Source organism: Oncorhynchus mykiss, chromosome 23, assembly GCF_013265735.2.
Source record: "Oncorhynchus mykiss isolate Arlee chromosome 23, USDA_OmykA_1.1, whole genome shotgun sequence".
In the NCBI taxonomy this organism is placed as follows: Eukaryota; Metazoa; Chordata; class Actinopteri; order Salmoniformes; family Salmonidae; genus Oncorhynchus; species Oncorhynchus mykiss.
In genome coordinates, this window is record NC_048587.1 from 60,431,360 (window position 1) to 60,450,858 (window position 19,499).

Sequence of the window (19,499 nt, forward strand, 5' to 3'; positions counted from 1 at the left end):
AGTGAAGTTCATTCATTAACCCTGACCTCCAACACAGTAAGTGGGTTGTATTAAGTAGGCACAAAGCGGAAGAAACCCCTCCATAACGGAGTGAAACAGGAAGTACTCGCTTTGTACGTGTCCAATAAGAAACACTCCTTTTGGTTTTGCTCCAGTGTCCCCAGAAGTAACATGAACATGGTGACTCAATAACATTTCTACCTGCCCTCCAAAGCTGGGACCGAGAGACTGAATAACAGCTTCTATCCCAAGGCCATCAGACTGTTAAACAGCCATCACTAGCCGGCTTCCACCCGGTACCTCAACCCTGCAGAGGCTGCTGACATATATACATAGACATGGAATGACTGGCCACTTTAATAATGGAACACTAGTCACTTTAATAATGGTTTCATACTGCTTTACTCATCTCATTTCTATATACTTTATTCTATTCTACTGTATTTTAGTCAATGCCACTCCAATATTGCTCAATCTAATATTAATATATTTCTTAATTCCATTCTTTTACTTTTAGATTTGTGTATATTTTGTGAATCACTTTTAGATACTACTGCACTGTTAGATACTACTGCACAGTTAGATACTACTGCACCGTTAGATACTACTGCACTGTTAGACACTACTGCACTGTTAGATACTACTGCACTGTTAGATACTACTGCACTGTTAGATACTACTGCACTGTTAGATACTACTGCACTGTTAGACATTACTGCACTGTTAGATACTACTGCACTGTTAGACACTACTGCACTGTTAGATACTACTGCACTGTTAGTCACTACTGCACTGTTAGACATTACTGCACTGTTAGATACTACTGCACTGTTAGATACTACTGCACTGTTAGATACTACTGCACTGTTAGACATTACTGCACTGTTAGATACTACTGCACTGTTAGATACTACTGCACTGTTAGACACTACTGCACTGTTAGATACTACTGCACTGTTAGATACTACTGCACTGTTGACACTACTGCACTGTTAGACACTACTGCACTGTTAGATACTACTGCACTGTTAGATACTACTGCACTGTTGACACTACTGCACTGTTAGTCACTACTGCACTGTTGACACTACTGCACTGTTAGATACTACTGCACTGTTAGACACTACTGCACTGTTAGATACTACTGCACTGTTAGATACTACTGCACTGTTAGATACTACTGCACTGTTAGATACTACTGCACTGTTAGACACTACTGCACTGTTAGACACTACTGCACTGTTAGATACTACTGCACTGTTAGATACTACTGCACTGTTGACACTACTACACTGTTAGATACTACTGCACTGTTAGATACTACTGCGCTGTTAGATACTACTGCACTGATAGATACTACTACACTGTTAGATACTACTGCACTGTTAGATACTACTGCACTGATAGATACTACTGCACTGTTAGATACTACTGCACTGTTAGATACTACTGCACTGTTAGACACTACTACACTGTTAGATACTACTGCACTGTTAGATACTACTGCACTGTTAGATACTACTACACTGTTAGATACTACTGCACTGTTAGATACTACTGCACTGTTAGATACTACTGCACTGTTAGACACTACTGCACTGTTAGATACTACTGCACTGTTAGACACTACTGCACTGTTAGATACTACTGCACTGTTGGAACTAGGAACACGAGCATTTCGCTACACCCACAATAACATCTGCTAAATATGTGTATGTGACCAATAGAATTGTACTTGATTTGATTTCCAGGAAGGAAGAAAGAACAGGAAAAACATTCTCTCAAATAGACGGAAGAAAACATGTTGTCCTTCAAAGTAGTAAGTCAATCTCACTGTCCTTTTAAATGATGTGTTGTGTGACCAGCCATTCAAAAGGACACTAGTAATTGGCTATGGTACCTTGAACTGGTGTCATCATTCATAGGCATGAAAACTGTTGACACATCTCACCAATGACTCAACAACACACACACACAGTCTGTATACACACACACACAGAGATCTCAGTGATGCTCTGGATAACTTACTGGGGGGCCTGGTAGTCCTGGCCTTCCAGGGGATCCTTCACTTCCCTGTAGAGGGGGGGGGGGGGGGACGGACGGACGGACACACACACACACACACACACACACACACACACACACACACACAGAACAAACCATGAGAGGGATAATGCTTTCCAGTCAGTCACTGGGGATCACGTTTCTCCAGTTAAGATCCCAATAATCTAAGAATACCTCTTCACCCACACATTAGACACAGTGACAATCCTAATCTTTGGGACATGGCATGGCTGATAATACAAGTCTATAGCAGAGGTACAGTATTTGAGAAGAGGGACATACTAGCTCTGTTGAATTTGAGATAGATTGGGAGTAAGGCCCTGCGATAAACTAGTGTCCTGTACAAGGGGTGTACTGGTACATCAACCTGCCTCACGCTACAGAAACAGGAGATCCTATGAGCTGTTCTGGCTGCACAAGCCTCTTGCAAGGCTACTGAATTGGCATACAGCACGCCACCCCAATCCACTGACAAGACTAGGCCCATGGCATTCTTTCAACAACAAAACTGAAGAGAAACCCATAAGGAATGATGTGCTTTTTAAGAAAATAACATGATTCCTGAGTATTACAATAACCCATTATTGATGCTCTTTGAGATAGCACTAAATAAGACGCAAGGCATTGTTTTCATCTTAGACTATCAGAACATCTCTTGGCATGTCAGGCCACATGCTTGAATAAAACATGACCCTGTATGTACTAACTGCCTATATTTAGAACATAAAGCAGACATGTACAGTACAGTGCCTAGTGAAAGTCTGTACAGCAATGGCACAGTCTACACATTCCCCCACCTTAAAATTAAATTAAAAAACAGATTGAATTAGATATTTTTTCTACAGGTCTACACAACCTACTCCACATCTTCAAAGTGAAAGAAATGTATATAAAATGTTCTAATTAATAAAGAAAAAGCAAAAAAAACAAAGATGTCTTGATTGTGTGTCTTCACACCCCAAAGTTAATACTTGGCGGAAGCACCTTTTGACAGCCATTACAGCTGTGAATCATTTTGAATAAGATTCTACCACCTATGCACAACTCTTAGGGCAATATAATTCCCATTGCTTGATCCTGAAAAACTCCCCAGTCCCTGGAGATGACAAGCATACCCATAACATGATGCTGCCAACCACAAAAGTTGAAAATACAGAGGGTTGACTTTGTGTTATGTTGTATTGGATTTGACCCAAACCTGTAGTTTTTATTTTAGGCTAAAAATGTAATGGCTTTGCTGTGTTGTCTTGCAGTATTACTTAATGGTATTGTTGCAAACAGAATCAATGATTTGGAGTGGATTTTTTTAACACAGGCTTCCTTCACTTTACCATACGGGTCAGTAATGTGGAGTGAATGTAATGGTTTTGATCCCTTTGTATTTTCCAGTATTGTAGTGGCCTCGGGAGGCTGTCAGGATATAAAGAAATATGAAAGGAACAAAGCCCAGGTAAAAAGTTGGAGGAAACTCTGCCTTCTGAATACCTAACCCTGGGATAGAGTTTCATTTTTCTGTGGGACAATTGCACACACGCAAAATTATGCTAAGGACACAATAGAATGGCTTTCTAAGAGGTGTTTAGTGTTCCTGAGTGGTTTAGTCTCTGTCCTGACTTAAATCTGATTGAAAAATTAAAGACAATGTTTGAATACTGTAGTCCATCAATGATTCCCTACCAAATTTACTGAGCTTGAGAAATTTTAACAAAAGCAATGGATATACACTCAGTGGCCAGTTTATTGGTTCACTCCTACAGACAGTGAGTCATGTGGCCGTGGCTTGCTATGTAAAGCAGGCAGACAAGCCTTGAGGCATTCATTTACTGTTCAATTGAATGTCACAATGGGCAAAACCAGTGAGCTAAGTGACTTTGAGCATGGTATGATCGTCGGCGGCAGGCGAGCCGGTTCCAGTATCTCAGAAACGCCCAGCATCCTGGCCTTTTCACGCAGGACATTGTCTAGGGTTTACTGAGAACGGTGCGACAAACAATAAACACCCGGTCAGCGGCAGGCCTGTGGGCGAAAAAACAGCTTGTTGATGAGAGAGGCTGAAGGAGAATGGCAATAATCGTGCAAGCTAACAGGTGGGCCACAAACAGGTAAATATCGGTGCAGAACATTGGATGGCAGAACGGCATCTCGGAATACACAACTTGTCTGTCTTTTTCACGGATGGGCTATTGCAGCAGTTGCTGTTGCATCATGCTGATGGCAGAGTCAGGATTTGACATAAGCAGCATGAGTCCATGGCCCCATTCTGCCTGGTATCAACGGTACAAGCTGGTGACGGTGGTGTAATTGTGTGGGGAATGTTTTCCTGGCACATGTTAGGTCCCTTGATACCAATTGAGCAATGTTTCCAAAGCCCAAATAATTCATTCTGTTCTAGAGGCAAAGGGGAGGTCTGACCCAGTACCTAATAAACTGGCCACATGTTGTCGTAAGAGCTTGGTAGAATCTTATTCAGAATGATTCCCAGCTGTAATGGCTGCTGAAGGTGCTTCCACCAAGTAAAAGGGAAATCATACGCAATCAAATCATCATCATCTTGTGTTTCTAAGTCATTTGGAAAATGATCTATCATTCTTTCACTTTGGAGTAGGTTGTGGAACTACATTTGGGACAAATCTAATTGAATCCCTTTGTAGATGTCATTTGAAGGTACAGTGCGTGTACACACAGCGTCTCTTTCTTACCCGATCTCCCTTTGTTCCAGGCTGACCCATTGGCCCAGGTCTGCCCATGACACCCTGCAAACAGAGACAAGGTACATCAATTAACTGGGTCACAAACTAAATATAGAAAACATAGTACATCAATTAACTGGGTCACAAACTAAATATAGAAAACAAAGTACATCAATTAACTGGGTCACAAACTAAATATAGAAAACAAAGTACATCAATTAACTGGGTCACGAACTAAATATAGAAAACATAGTACATCAATTAACTGGGTCACAAACTAAATATAGAAAACATAGTACATCAATTAACTGGGTCACAAACTAAATATAGAAAACATAGTACATCAATTAACTGGGTCACAAACTAAATATAGAAAACATAGTACATCAATTAACTGGGTCACAAACTAAATATAGAAAACATAGTACATCAATTAACTGGGTCACAAACTAAATATAGAAAACAAAGTACATCAATTAACTGGGTCACAAACTAAATATAGAAAACAAAGTACATCAATTAACTGGGTCACGAACTAAATATAGAAAACATAGTACATCAATTAACTGGGTCACAAACTAAATATAGAAAACATAGTACATCAATTAACTGGGTCACAAACTAAATATAGAAAACATAGTACATCAATTAACTGGGTCACAAACTAAATATAGAAAACATAGTACATCAATTAACTGGGTCACAAACTAAATATAGAAAACATAGTACATCAATTAACTGGGTCACAAACTAAATATAGAAAACATAGTACATCAATTAACTGGGTCACAAACTAAATATAGAAAACATAGTACATCAATTAACTGGGTCACAAACTAAATATAGAAAACATAGTACATCAATTAACTGGGTCACAAACTAAATATAGAAAACAAAGTACATCAATTAACTGGGTCACAAACTAAATATAGAAAACATAGTACATCAATTAACTGGGTCACAAACTAAATATAGAAAACAAAGTACATCAATTAACTGGGTCACAAACTAAATATAGAAAACAAAGTACATCAATTAACTGGGTCACAAACTAAATATAGAAAACAAAGTACATCAATTAACTGGGTCACAAACTAAATATAGAAAACAAAGTACATCAATTAACTGGGTCACAAACTAAATATAGAAAACAAAGTACATCAATTAACTGGGTCACAAACTAAATATAGAAACAAGGTGAGAGAAAATAGGGACCAAACAATGAGTATGGTGTTCTCAGTGATTGTTCTTGTATCAGCAACACAGTACTACACATGCATTACAACGAGGGATGAATAGATGTGAAAGGTGATTTAATGAAATTGATGAATCGTTTTGCTTACAGGGGCTCCAGTACGGCCTGTTGTACCCAGAATGCCTGGAACTCCAGGAGAGCCCTGAGAAAGACAAGAAACACCAGAGAACAATCATTGTCACTTCCTGTGTAATAGGTAGTGTATGATAGCCTAACTGGTAGGTATTGCAAGAAGGACAAGAGGAGAGTTAACCTCATTTGCATTTTCAGGGCTATTCCATTGATTCTGTTGTACATGGGGCAAGATGAGTCATGTGACCGTGGCTTGCTATATAAAGCAGGCATTGAGGCATTGAGGCATTCTGTTACTGATCGACTGAATGTTGTGAGCGTGGTATGACCGTTGGTGCCAGGTGCACCGGTTCCAGATTTGATTTGATTTGATGTAGTGTACTTTCAAGCACACTCAAGCATGTTAAAGTATATGATTCCTGTACTGGCCCCAGGACAGGTCTGAAACCCACCTCGTCTCCTTTGTCTCCACTAGGCCCAGGGAATCCTCTCTCTCCTTTCATCCCCTAGAACAGCAAACAACAACAGTGAATGAGTAAACAGTAACAACAACAGTGAATGAGTAAACGGTAACAACAACAGTAAATAGTACAAAAATGGCCAAATCAAGTTGAATTCTGTATAAACCTTTTCTTAATGTGTTTGCTTGTGAAATGAGAAATGTCTACCACCATAATATACAGTACGTTCTCTCCAAACCTTCTAATAGTCTCAAACCAGCGGCATGACGGGTGGTCATACATTTCACTTTGACTTCTTGTTTCTAATAGAGCCAATTAGAAGCGACTGCTTGGGTAATTTTACTAATACAGGACACGGCTGTGTATCCATGGCAACCACGTCTGCAGCCAGCAGCTCTGATGATACGAATGGGCTGGACTGACATTGTAAATGTCTGAATCTTTGGTTCAACGGTTGGTGTCTGAATCTTCCCAAATCTCTCAGATGAAAAGAAATATGAACAACTACGAGAGCCTATGTCGTACATTATAGCATATTATGCATTGTTTATAAGGCATTATAAATGCCCTCACAATGCATTATGAAGAGGGTATTTATTTATATATTCACTTTATATAGTATCTACCTCACTTGCTTTGGCAATGTTAACACATGTTTCCCATGCCAATAAAGCCCCTTGAATTGAATTGAATTGAATTTATTCGTGGGAAGTATTATGAAAACAATTCAACTGGAAATGAAGAGCAACAAGGGATAGAACCATGTTAAATAATGACCTGGAGAAGAAGTGTAGTCCCCAGCGATGTTATGCACCAGTCCAAATACTATTACACCTATCATCTTTTCTAATTCACTTTGTCATGCTGAGATTGGCAATGAATGGAGTGAATGGAGTATTTGTAAGGTGGAAAGTAATTCTGTATACATTGACTGTGTCCCAAATTGACTGTGTCCTAATCCTTTACACAGGGCACTACTTTTGACCAGGGGTTATAGTGCACTATGTAGGGAATAGGCTGCCATTTAGAACACATACATTATAATAGGGAATAGGCTGCCATTTAGAACACAAACATTATAATCAGGATGACACATTGTTTCCTACCTTTGGACCTTCTTTCCCTGGATTACCGAGAGGTCCTCGCACTCCTGGATCCCCCTGTTTAGGATGGACACACACGCAAATCAATGCACCCAAGAACACATAAACAGAGAAAGACACACACACAAAACCACACAATCTGTCCCCAAGGGTTCCACTCTCACACTTCTGGGCAGGCGGGCGGGTGGGCGACCCACCCACCCACCCACCCACACACACACACACACACACACACACAGAGTAAAGATAATGAGACACTCACCTTTTCTCCCACCATGCCTTGCACTCCTGTCGCTCCATGGGTTCCCTGCTCGCCCTTCTGCCCAGGCAGACCTGGCACTCTGGTCTGGCACACGGTGCAGGCATTCTGCCAACACACAGCGGGAGGGGGGAGAGGTACGGTCATACAGACCAGATATCTGTCATCTCACTGAGTCACAGCAGGGAAATACAGTGCTCCTTTTGTTTGTATTCCATCTCCCCTGGGTCGAAGAGCAGGGGAGCTGTCTTAACGTTCTCTCAATGTTTCCACAACATTGAAGTTAATGTGACTGAGAACCAGACATTGTCCTATTTCCCACCCACTCTCTAACTGACTGGGACATTTGGGGGATCATTTGAAATATCACAGTCTCCCATCCAGTTCAGGTTTCACTGAGTAACATTTATTTACATTCAAAAAGTTAGGCTTAATCTGTGTCTGGGAAATCAGCCCTGTCTGGGAAATCAGCCCTGTCTGGGAAATCAGCCTTGTCTGGGAAATCAGCCCTGTCTGGGAAATCAGCTCTGTCTGGGAAATCAGCCCTGCCTGGGAAATCAGCACTGCCTGGGAAATCAGCCCTGCCTGGGAAATCAGCCCTGTCTGGGAAATCAGCTCTGTCTGAGAAATCAGCCCTGTCTGGGAAATCAGCCCTGTCTGGGAAATCAGCCCTGTCTGGAGTGTACTTCCTCTACAGCAGCAGACATTCTGTACTCTGACACTGTGGAGTTGTTGAAGTGTACGTTCCCTACAGCAATCAGAACAACCTAAATACGTTGGGGCCCGGACTCTACAAGGTGTCGAAAGCATTCCACAGTTTTGTCAAATTGGGTGGATGTCCTTTGGGTGGTGGACCATTCTTGATACGCATGGGAAACTGTTGAGAATGACAAACCCAGCAGCATTGCAGTTCTTGACACAAACCGGTGCGCCTGGTACCACCTACTACCAGACCCCGTTCAAAGGCACATTACATTACATTTGTTACATTACATTTGTTGTCTAGCCCATTCACCCTCTGAATGACACACATACACAATCCATGTCTCAACTGTCTGAAGGCTTCAAAATCATTCTTTAACCTGTCTCCTCCCCTTCATCTACACTGATGGAAGTGGATTTAACAAGTGACATCGATAAGGGATCATAGCTTTCACCTGGATTCACCTGGTCAGTCTATGTCATGGAAAGAGCAGCTGTTCCTAATTGTTTTGTCCACTCAGTGTACATTCAGTAGAAGAACACCACAGGAGGTTGGTGGCACCTGAATTAGGGAGGACGGGCTCGGGGTAATGACTGGAGTGGAATAGGTGGAATGGTTTCCATGTGTTTGATGCCGTTCCAGCCATTACTATGAGCTGCCCTCCCCTCAGCAGCCTCAAATGAAGAACACATGAATACGTTCCACTTCCAACCATTTATCTGTAGACGGATATCAGTTCTGTTTATACAGCATGAAGACTGTATGACCCTTAGTGTCACTGGCATTTAGACTCATCAGAGAAGAGCAGTGGGGAGATATTTCATCTAACTTTATGGAAGTACAAATCTTTTTTTCTCAGAGAGACTTGAGCGAAGTGTCTTGAAATAAAAAAGGTCCAATTCAGTTAAGTGCTGCTTTCAGTGTGAAATATCAAATACCATCGGCTGTAAAGTGACCAAACTCTGTCAATTAAAGTGAAGAAACAGAGAAAAGCTATTCTTGGGGAGGATTGTCATTCAGCTCATCAAGTTGAATGACGCAGTCAAGCCAGCAGCACATTGTAAAAAAGGCCTTTAAACAGGCAGGTTAGCGTTTCTTTGTCATGAATCTTGTTCTGGAGGCAGTTCTGCAGAGTGATCACTAGCTAGCACAGCCACAAAGTCATAAAATCAGATTTTAAATCTAACTTTAATCTTAACCACACTGATAAACCTAAACTAAGACCAAAAAGCAACATAGCCAATTTTGACTTTTCAGCTGGCCAATCTAGCGGAAATTGCTCAGTTCTGCCTCCAAGACAAGATTCATGACAATAAATGTCAATCTGCTTTGAACAGCTAAAAGTTTGGAAACTTTATTCATTTAACTGGGCTTCCTATCTTTGGTCTGGTAGAATAAAATCTCTCTCTCTCTCTCTCTCTCTCTCTCTCTCTCTCTCTCTCTCTCTCTCTCTCTCTCTCTCTCTCTCTCTCTCTCTCTCTCTCTCTCTCTCTCTCTCTCTCTCTCTCTCTCTCTCTCTCTCTCTCTCTCTCTCTCTCTCTCTCTCTCTCTCTCTCTCTCTCTCTCTCTCTCTCTCTCTCTCTCTCTCTCTCTCTCTCTCTCTCTCTCTCTCTCTCTCTCTCTCTCTCTCTCTACATTGTACAGATACATCAACAAGGAGTGGGAGTGTTGGAGAGATAGATGGACAGAGAGAAGAGACAGAGAGAGAGAAGAGAGATGGAGAGAGAGACAGAGAGAGAGAAGAGACAGACAGAGAGAGAGAAGAGTGTACATTGTACAGATACATCAACAAGGAGTGGGAGTGTTGGAGAGATAGAAGGAAAAGGAGAAGTATTGTCCCTTAAATACATAGCAACAACGTAGCCGTGAGAACAAACAACTGACAACAGAAAGCCCTATTCCCTATATAGTGCACTACTGTTGACCAGAGCTCTATTCCCTATATAGTGGATTGCTGTTGACAAGAGCCCTATTCCCTATATAGTGGAATACAGTTGACAAGATCCATATTCCCTATATAATAAACTACTGTTAATCCCAATATAGTGGACTGCTGTTGACAAGAGCCAAGCCGTAGCTCTCTGGTCAAAAGTAGTTCACAGTGTAGGGAATAGGGTACCATTTTGGACACATTGTGTACTCCAGGAGGGATGTATTCAACAACAGCCTTCTTCTTAGGACATTTCAAGGATTCCTGTTGAATATAATAATGCATTTCCATAGTGGATTTCCAATTTCTTGAATTTCTAGCTGCAGTTCGCCACCACCACCTGATGGAGGCGCTCCTGAGCTTCTGTTAATAATTCCGTAACATCACCCGAATAGGTTTAGTACTGGTGAAAATATCACATCAAAATATCAACATTAAAAGTTTGTTGTTGTATTACAACTGTGAGGTCTTAAAGTGTGAAATACACCACTGTGGGCAACTGTGCAATCATAGTAACTGATGCAATTAAAGCAGGCTAAATTATAACCTGTTTCTACACCCTCAGTCAATGTGGATCTACATGTGGGCACTTCAAGGTAATAACAAAAATATCTTCCATGAATCTTGTCAATTAAAAAAAGAATGTATGATTTATGTACCACACTGAATAATGTTGGAATGACAATTGGTGGGAATAATCATACGACACAACGGTAATACATGAAACAGTCCAGTACCTTGAGTAAAGAGCTCATATCTCCGACAATTGGCAAGGCAGTCTGTTGGAAAGACAAATTGTCATCATACATTTTGTATAATGACTATAGATGTAAAGAAATGTCAATGAATATTTTTGTGATCTTTTTCAGTCAGATCATAGTTGAATGAACCTGTCATAATTATCTTAGCATCACTCGAACTCTTATGAATGATGCTGAAACACTCAAAGTTACCATGATTGTTTTTATGGTGGTATGAATGCCTTATACATAACCCCTTCAAGTACAGTGTAACCAAATCTTCTCCTGTGATTTCAGTTTTCTGTAAAATAATTGTATTTCTGTGGTTTTGAGGCATTTAACCTTAATATGGTACAGTGGGCTTAGCACCTCCAAGTGACACTGACACAGTATATCTCTGAGAGAGAGATGAGAAAGAGATGAGCGGTTAACTTACTGGTTGACCCGGTGGGCCAGGGGGACCTGGGGGACCTTCTCGACCAGGGGATCCCTTTAAATGAGATAAATAATGATGTCACCAGCTATGAGACCATCGGAAACACACAGCGCTGCACACCCTTGGCCCACGCTTTGACATTCATCCTAATGGGGTGCTGAGTGTGTGTGTGTGTGTGTGTGTGTGTGTGTGTGTGTGTGTGTGTGTGTGTGTGTGTGTGTGTGTGTGTGTGTGTGTGTGTGTGTTTCTGATGTGTCCAGAAACTGTTGCTATTTCCTCATGCAGACATAAAGGAAACAGACCTTTCATCAGAATGTTAGTTTCTCTTTTTATCTGCAGACCGAGGAGGAGAGGAGCAGAGGAGTGGAGGAGAGGAGGAGAGGAGGAGAGGAGTGGAGGAGTGGAGGAGAGGAGGAGAGGAGTGGAGGAGAGGAAGAGTGGAGGAGAGGAAGAGTTGAGGAGAGGAGGAGTGGAGGAGAGGAAGAGTGGAGGAGAGGAGGAGTGGAGGAGAGGAAGAGTGGAGGAGAGGAGGAGTGGAGGAGAGGAGGAGTGGAGGAGAGGAGGAGTGGAGGAGAGGAGTGGAGGAGATGAAGAGTGGAGGAGAGGAAGTAAGGAAGAGTGGAGAGGAAGAGTGGAGGAGAGGAGGAGAGGAGGAGTGGAGGAGAGGAGTGGAGGAGAGGAAGAGTGGAGAAAAGGAAGAGTGGAGGAGTGAATGAGAGGAGGAGAGGAGCGGAGGAGTGGAGGAGAGGAGGAGAGGAGTGGAGGAGAGGAGGAGAGGAGTGGAAGAGAGGAAGGGTTGAGGAGAGGAGGAGTGGAGGAGAGGAGTGAGAAGAGAGGAAGGAAGGTCTTGATCCCACTAACCTCTCTCCCCGGGGTCCCAGCAGGGCCTGAGAATCCAGAGGGTCCACGAGGGCCCTAGGAGAGAAGACAACCCCCATAACACATTAATGAGATCAGGGCCCGTATCTTAAAAGCCTCTCAGATTAGGATTGCTGACCTAGGAATAGAATATACTGTATATCCTCAATCCTCACAAAGAAGACATACAACTAACGCATATGATAAGCCTGACACCAGACCTGTTGAAACTAATACCAGTCTTGAAACTAACACCAGTCCTGAAACTAACACCAGTCCTGAAACTAACACCAGTCCTGAAACTAACACCAGTCCTGATGAGACTAACACCAGTCCTGATGAGACTAACACCAGTCCTGTAGAGACTAACACCAGTCCTGATGAGACTAACACTAGTCCTGTAGAGACTAACACCAGTCCTGTAGAGACTAACACCAGTCCTGAAACTAACACCAGTCCTGATGAGACTAACACCAGTCCTGATGAGACTAACACCAGTCCTGTAGAGACTAACACCAGTCCTGATGAGACTAACACTAGTCCTGTAGAGACTAACACCAGTCCTGTAAAGACTAACACCAGTCCTGAAGCTAACACCAGTCCTGATGAGACTAACACCAGTCCTGATGAGACTAACACCAGTCCTGTAGAGACTAACACCAGTCCTGATGAGACTAACACCAGTCCTGATGAGACTAACACCAGTCCTGTAGAGACTAACACCAGTCCTGATGAGACTAGCACCAGTCCTGATGAGACTAACACCAGTCCTGATGAGACTAACACCAGTCCTGATGAGACTAACACCAGTCCTGATGAGACTAACACCAGTCCTGATGAGACTATCACCAGTCCTGATGAGACTAACACCAGTCCTGTTGAGACTAACACCAGTCCTGATGAGACTAACACCAGTCCTGATGAGACTAACACCAGTCCTGTAGAGACTAACACCAGTCCTGATGAGACTAGCACCAGTCCTGATGAGACTAACACCAGTCCTGATGAGACTAACACCAGTCCTGATGAGACTAACACCAGTCCTGATGAGACTAACACCAGTCCTGATGAGACTAACACCAGTCCTGTTGAGATTAACACCAGTCCTGATGAAACTAACACCAGTCCTGATGAGACTAACACCAGTCCTGATGAGACTAACACCAGTCCTGATGAGACTAACACCAGTCCTGATGAGACTAACACCAGTCCTGATGAAACTAACACCAGTCCTGTTGAGACTAACACCAGTTCTGATGAGACTAACACCAGTCCTGATGAGACTAACACCAGTCCTGATGAGACTAACACCAGTCCTGATGAGACTAACACCAGTCCTGTTGAGACTAACACCAGTCCTGATGAGACTAACACCAGTTCTGTTGAGACTAACACCAGTCCTGATGAGACTAACACCAGTCCTGATGAGACTAACACCAGTCCTGATGAGACTAACACCAGTCCTGATGAGACTAACACCAGTCCTGATGAGACTAACACCAGTCCTGTTGAGACTAACACCAGTCCTGATGAGACTAACACCAGTCCTGATGAGACTAACACCAGTCCTGATGAGACTAACACCAGTCCTGATGAGACTAACACCAGTCCTGTTGAGACTAACACCAGTCCTGATGAGACTAACACCAGTTCTGTTGAGACTAACACCAGTCCTGATGAGACTAACACCAGTCCTGATGAGACTAACACCAGTCCTAATGAGACTAACACCAGTCCTGATGAGACTAACACCAGTCCTGATGAGACTAACACCAGTCCTGATGAGACTAACACCAGTCCTGATGAGACTAACACCAGTCCTGATGAGACTAACACCAGTCCTGATGAGACTAACACCAGTCCTGATGAGACTAACACCAGTCCTGATGAGACTAACACCAGTCCTGATGAGACTAACACCAGTCCTGATGAGACTAACACCAGTCCTGTTGAGACTAACACCAGTCCTGATGAGACTAACACCAGTCCTGATGAGACTAACATCAGTCCTGTAGAGACTAACACCAGTCCTGATGAGACTAGCACCAGTCCTGATGAGACTAACACCAGTCCTGATGAGACTAACACCAGTCCTGATGACACTAACACCAGTCCTGATGAGACTAACACCAGTCCTGATGAGACTAACACCAGTCCTGATGAGACTAACACCAGTCCTGATGAGACTAACACCAGTCCTGATGAGACTAACACCAGTCCTGATGAGACTAACACCAGTCCTGATGAGACTAACACCAGTCCTGTAGAGACTAACACCAGTCCTGATGAGACTAACACTAGTCCTGTAGAGACTAACACCAGTCCTGTAGAGACTAACACCAGTCCTGAAACTAACACCAGTCCTGATGAGACTAACACCAGTCCTGATGAGACTAACACCAGTCCTGTAGAGACTAACACCAGTCCTGATGAGACTAACACTAGTCCTGTAGAGACTAACACCAGTCCTGTAAAGACTAACACCAGTCCTGAAGCTAACACCAGTCCTGATGAGACTAACACCAGTCCTGATGAGACTAACACCAGTCCTGTAGAGACTAACACCAGTCCTGATGAGACTAACACCAGTCCTGATGAGACTAACACCAGTCCTGTAGAGACTAACACCAGTCCTGATGAGACTAGCACCAGTCCTGATGAGACTAACACCAGTCCTGATGAGACTAACACCAGTCCTGATGAGACTAACACCAGTCCTGATGAGACTAACACCAGTCCTGATGAGACTAACACCAGTCCTGATGAGACTAACACCAGTCCTGTTGAGACTAACACCAGTCCTGATGAGACTAACACCAGTCCTGATGAGACTAACACCAGTCCTGTAGAGACTAACACCAGTCCTGATGAGACTAGCACCAGTCCTGATGAGACTAACACCAGTCCTGATGAGACTAACACCAGTCCTGATGAGACTAACACCAGTCCTGATGAGACTAACACCAGTCCTGATGAGACAAACACCAGTCCTGTTGAGATTAACACCAGTCCTGATGAAACTAACACCAGTCCTGATGAGACTAACACCAGTCCTGATGAGACTAACACCAGTCCTGATGAGACTAACACCAGTCCTGATGAGACTAACACCAGTCCTGATGAAACTAACACCAGTCCTGTTGAGACTAACACCAGTTCTGATGAGACTAACACCAGTCTTGATGAGACTAACACCAGTCCTGATGAGACTAACACCAGTCCTGATGAGACTAACACCAGTCCTGATGAGACTAACACCAGTCCTGTTGAGACTAACACCAGTCCTGATGAGACTAACACCAGTTCTGTTGAGACTAACACCAGTCCTGATGAGACTAACACCAGTCCTGATGAGACTAACACCAGTCCTGATGAGACTAACACCAGTCCTGATGAGACTAACACCAGTCCTGATGAGACTAACACCAGTCCTGTTGAGACTAACACCAGTCCTGATGAGACTAACACCAGTCCTGATGAGACTAACACCAGTCCTGATGAGACTAACACCAGTCCTGATGAGACTAACACCAGTCCTGTTGAGACTAACACCAGTCCTGATGAGACTAACACCAGTTCTGTTGAGACTAACACCAGTCCTGATGAGACTAACACCAGTCCTGATGAGACTAACACCAGTCCTAATGAGACTAACACCAGTCCTGATGAGACTAACACCAGTCCTGATGAGACTAACACCAGTCCTGATGAGACTAACACCAGTCCTGATGAGACTAACACCAGTCCTGATGAGACTAACACCAGTCCTGATGAGACTAACACCAGTCCTGATGAGACTAACACCAGTCCTGATGAGACTAACACCAGTCCTGATGAGACTAACACCAGTCCTGATGAGACTAACACCAGTCCTGTTGAGACTAACACCAGTCCTGATGAGACTAACACCAGTCCTGATGAGACTAACATCAGTCCTGTAGAGACTAACACCAGTCCTGATGAGACTAGCACCAGTCCTGATGAGACTAACACCAGTCCTGATGAGACTAACACCAGTCCTGATGAGACTAACACCAGTCCTGATGAGACTAACACCAGTCCTGATGAGACTAACACCAGTCCTGATGAGACTAACACCAGTCCTGATGAGACTAACACCAGTCCTGATGAGACTAACACCAGTCCTGATGAGACTAACACCAGTCCTGATGAGACTAACACCAGTCCTGTAGAGACTAACACCAGTCCTGATGAGACTAACACCAGTCCTGATGAGACTAACACCAGTCCTGTTGAGACTAACACCAGTCCTAATGAGACTAACACCAGTCCTGATGAGACTAACACCAGTCCTGATGAGACTAACACCAGTCCTGATGAGACTAACACCAGTCCTGATGAGACTAACACCAGTCCTGATGAGACTAACACCAGTCCTGATGAGACTAACACCAGTCCTGATGAGACTAACACCAGTCCTGATGAGACTAACACCAGTCCTGATGAGACTAACACCAGTCCTGATGAGACTAACACCAGTCCTGATGAGACTAACACCAGTCCTGATGAGACTAACACCAGTCCTGATGAGACTAACACCAGTCCTGTTGAGACTAACACCAGTCCTGATGAGACTAACACCAGTCCTGATGAGACTAACATCAGTCCTGTAGAGACTAACACCAGTCCTGATGAGACTAGCACCAGTCCTGATGAGACTAACACCAGTCCTGATGAGACTAACACCAGTCCTGATGAGACTAACACCAGTCCTGATGAGACTAACACCAGTCCTGATGAGACTAACACCAGTCCTGATGAGACTAACACCAGTCCTGATGAGACTAACACCAGTCCTGATGAGACTAACACCAGTCCTGATGAGACTAACACCAGTCCTGATGAGACTAACACCAGTCCTGTAGAGACTAACACCAGTCCTGATGAGACTAACACCAGTCCTGATGAGACTAACACCAGTCCTGTTGAGACTAACACCAGTCCTAATGAGACTAACACCAGTCCTGATGAGACTAACACCAGTCCTGATGAGACTAACACCAGTCCTGATGAGACTAACACCAGTCCTGATGAGACTAACACCAGTCCTGATGAGACTAACACCAGTCCTGATGAGACTAACACCAGTCCTGTTGAGACTAACACCAGTCCTAATGAGACTAACACCAGTCCTGATGAGACTAACACCAGTCCTGATGAGACTAACACCAGTCCTGATGAGACTAACACCAGTCCTGATGAGACTAACACCAGTCCTGATGAGACTAACACCAGTCCTGATGAGACTAACACCAGTCCTGTTGAGACTAACACCAGTCCTAATGAGACTAACACCAGTCCTGATGAGACTAACACCAGTCCTGATGAGACTAACACCAGTCCTAATGAGACTAACACCAGTCCTGTTGAGACTAACACCAGTCCTAATGAGACTAACACCAGTCCTGATGAGACTAACACCAGTCCTGATGAGACTAACACCAGTCCAGATGAGACTAACACCAGTCCTGATGAGACTAACACCAGTCCTGATGAGACTAACACCAGTCCTGATGAGACTAACACCAGTCCTGTTGAGACTAACACCAGTCCTAATGAGACTAACACCAGTCCTGATGAGACTAACACCAGTCCTGATGAGACTAACACCAGTCCTGATGAGACTAACACCAGTCCTGATGAGACTAACACCAGTCCTGATGAGACTAACACCAGTCCTGATGAGACTAACACCAGTCCTGTTGAGACTAACACCAGTCCTAATGAGACTAACACCAGTCCTGATGAGACTAACACCAGTCCTGATGAGACTAACACCAGTCCTGATGAGACTAACACCAGTCCTGATGAGACTAACACCAGTCCTGATGAGACTAACACCAGTCCTGATGAGACTAACACCAGTCCTGTTGAGACTAACACCAGTCCTAATGAGACTAACACCAGTCCTGATGAGACTAACACCAGTCCTGATGAGACTAACACCAGTCCTGATGAGACTAACACCAGTCCTGATGAGACTAACACCAGTCCTGATGAGACTAACACCAGTCCTGATGAGACTAACACCAGTCCTGATGAGACTAACACCAGTCCTGATGAGACTAACACCAGTCCTGATGAGACTAACACCAGTCCTGTTGAGACTAACACCAGTCCTAATGAGACTAACACCAGTCCTGATGAGACTAACACCAGTCCTGATGAGACTAACACCAGTCCTGATGAGACTAACACCAGTCCTGATGAGACTAACACCAGTCCTGATGAGACTAACACCAGTCCTGATGAGACTAACACCAGTCCTAAACCCCAAAAATATATGATGCATAAATGCATAAACTACAATATCATTGGAATTAAATTGTTGTTTCAGATTTGATATCCTCAACCTTTATACTGAAGACTAAGGTTTCATCTAAGCATCCAGGAGCACACTACTGGAGGGTACTGTATGTACTGTACGCTATTCTATATTCTAATATCACAGGGATCAGATGGATGTGTGTGTGTGTGTGTGTGTGTGTCTGGACAGGAGATATTCTTCCACATACCTCAAATCCTCTCTCTCCTCTCTGTCCCATGGGGCCCTATAAGAACACATCACACAGCTTGTTTACAACAACACCACACCACCCTTCAGCACACACACACACCCACCCACCCACCCACCCACCCACCCACACACACACACACACACACACACACACACACACACACACACACACACACACACACACACACACACACACACACACACACACACACACACACACACACACACACACACACACAGACAGACAGACAGACAGACAGACAGACAGACAGACAGACAGACAAACCAACTTGTTATTAACACCAACAGCAGTTCAGTCCAAGATCCAGTAAAGGACTGTGTTTCAACATCCATCCTTTGCTATGTTCCATTGATCCCTTGCTTTCCAAC

General features: G+C 43.5%; 1 protein-coding gene across 9 annotated transcripts in view; it reads right to left on the reverse strand.

Moving 5' to 3' along the window:
- The window catches only part of LOC110515674 (collagen alpha-1(XIX) chain), a 261,849-nt gene that overhangs the window by 59,914 nt on the left and 182,436 nt on the right, over positions 1-19,499 (reverse strand). For all 9 annotated transcript variants that reach the window (XM_036960934.1, XM_036960933.1, XM_036960931.1 and 6 more), the window contains 10 exons: positions 19,108-19,143; positions 12,575-12,628; positions 11,714-11,767; positions 11,275-11,316; positions 7,908-8,012; positions 7,649-7,702; positions 6,534-6,587; positions 6,098-6,151; positions 4,764-4,817; positions 2,029-2,073 (listed from right to left, as the gene is read on the reverse strand). In XM_036960934.1, the coding sequence (XP_036816829.1) occupies positions 2,029-2,073; positions 4,764-4,817; positions 6,098-6,151; positions 6,534-6,587; positions 7,649-7,702; positions 7,908-8,012; positions 11,275-11,316; positions 11,714-11,767; positions 12,575-12,628; positions 19,108-19,143 (552 nt within the window). The remainder of the gene's footprint in view (positions 1-2,028; positions 2,074-4,763; positions 4,818-6,097; positions 6,152-6,533; positions 6,588-7,648; positions 7,703-7,907; positions 8,013-11,274; positions 11,317-11,713; positions 11,768-12,574; positions 12,629-19,107; positions 19,144-19,499) is intronic.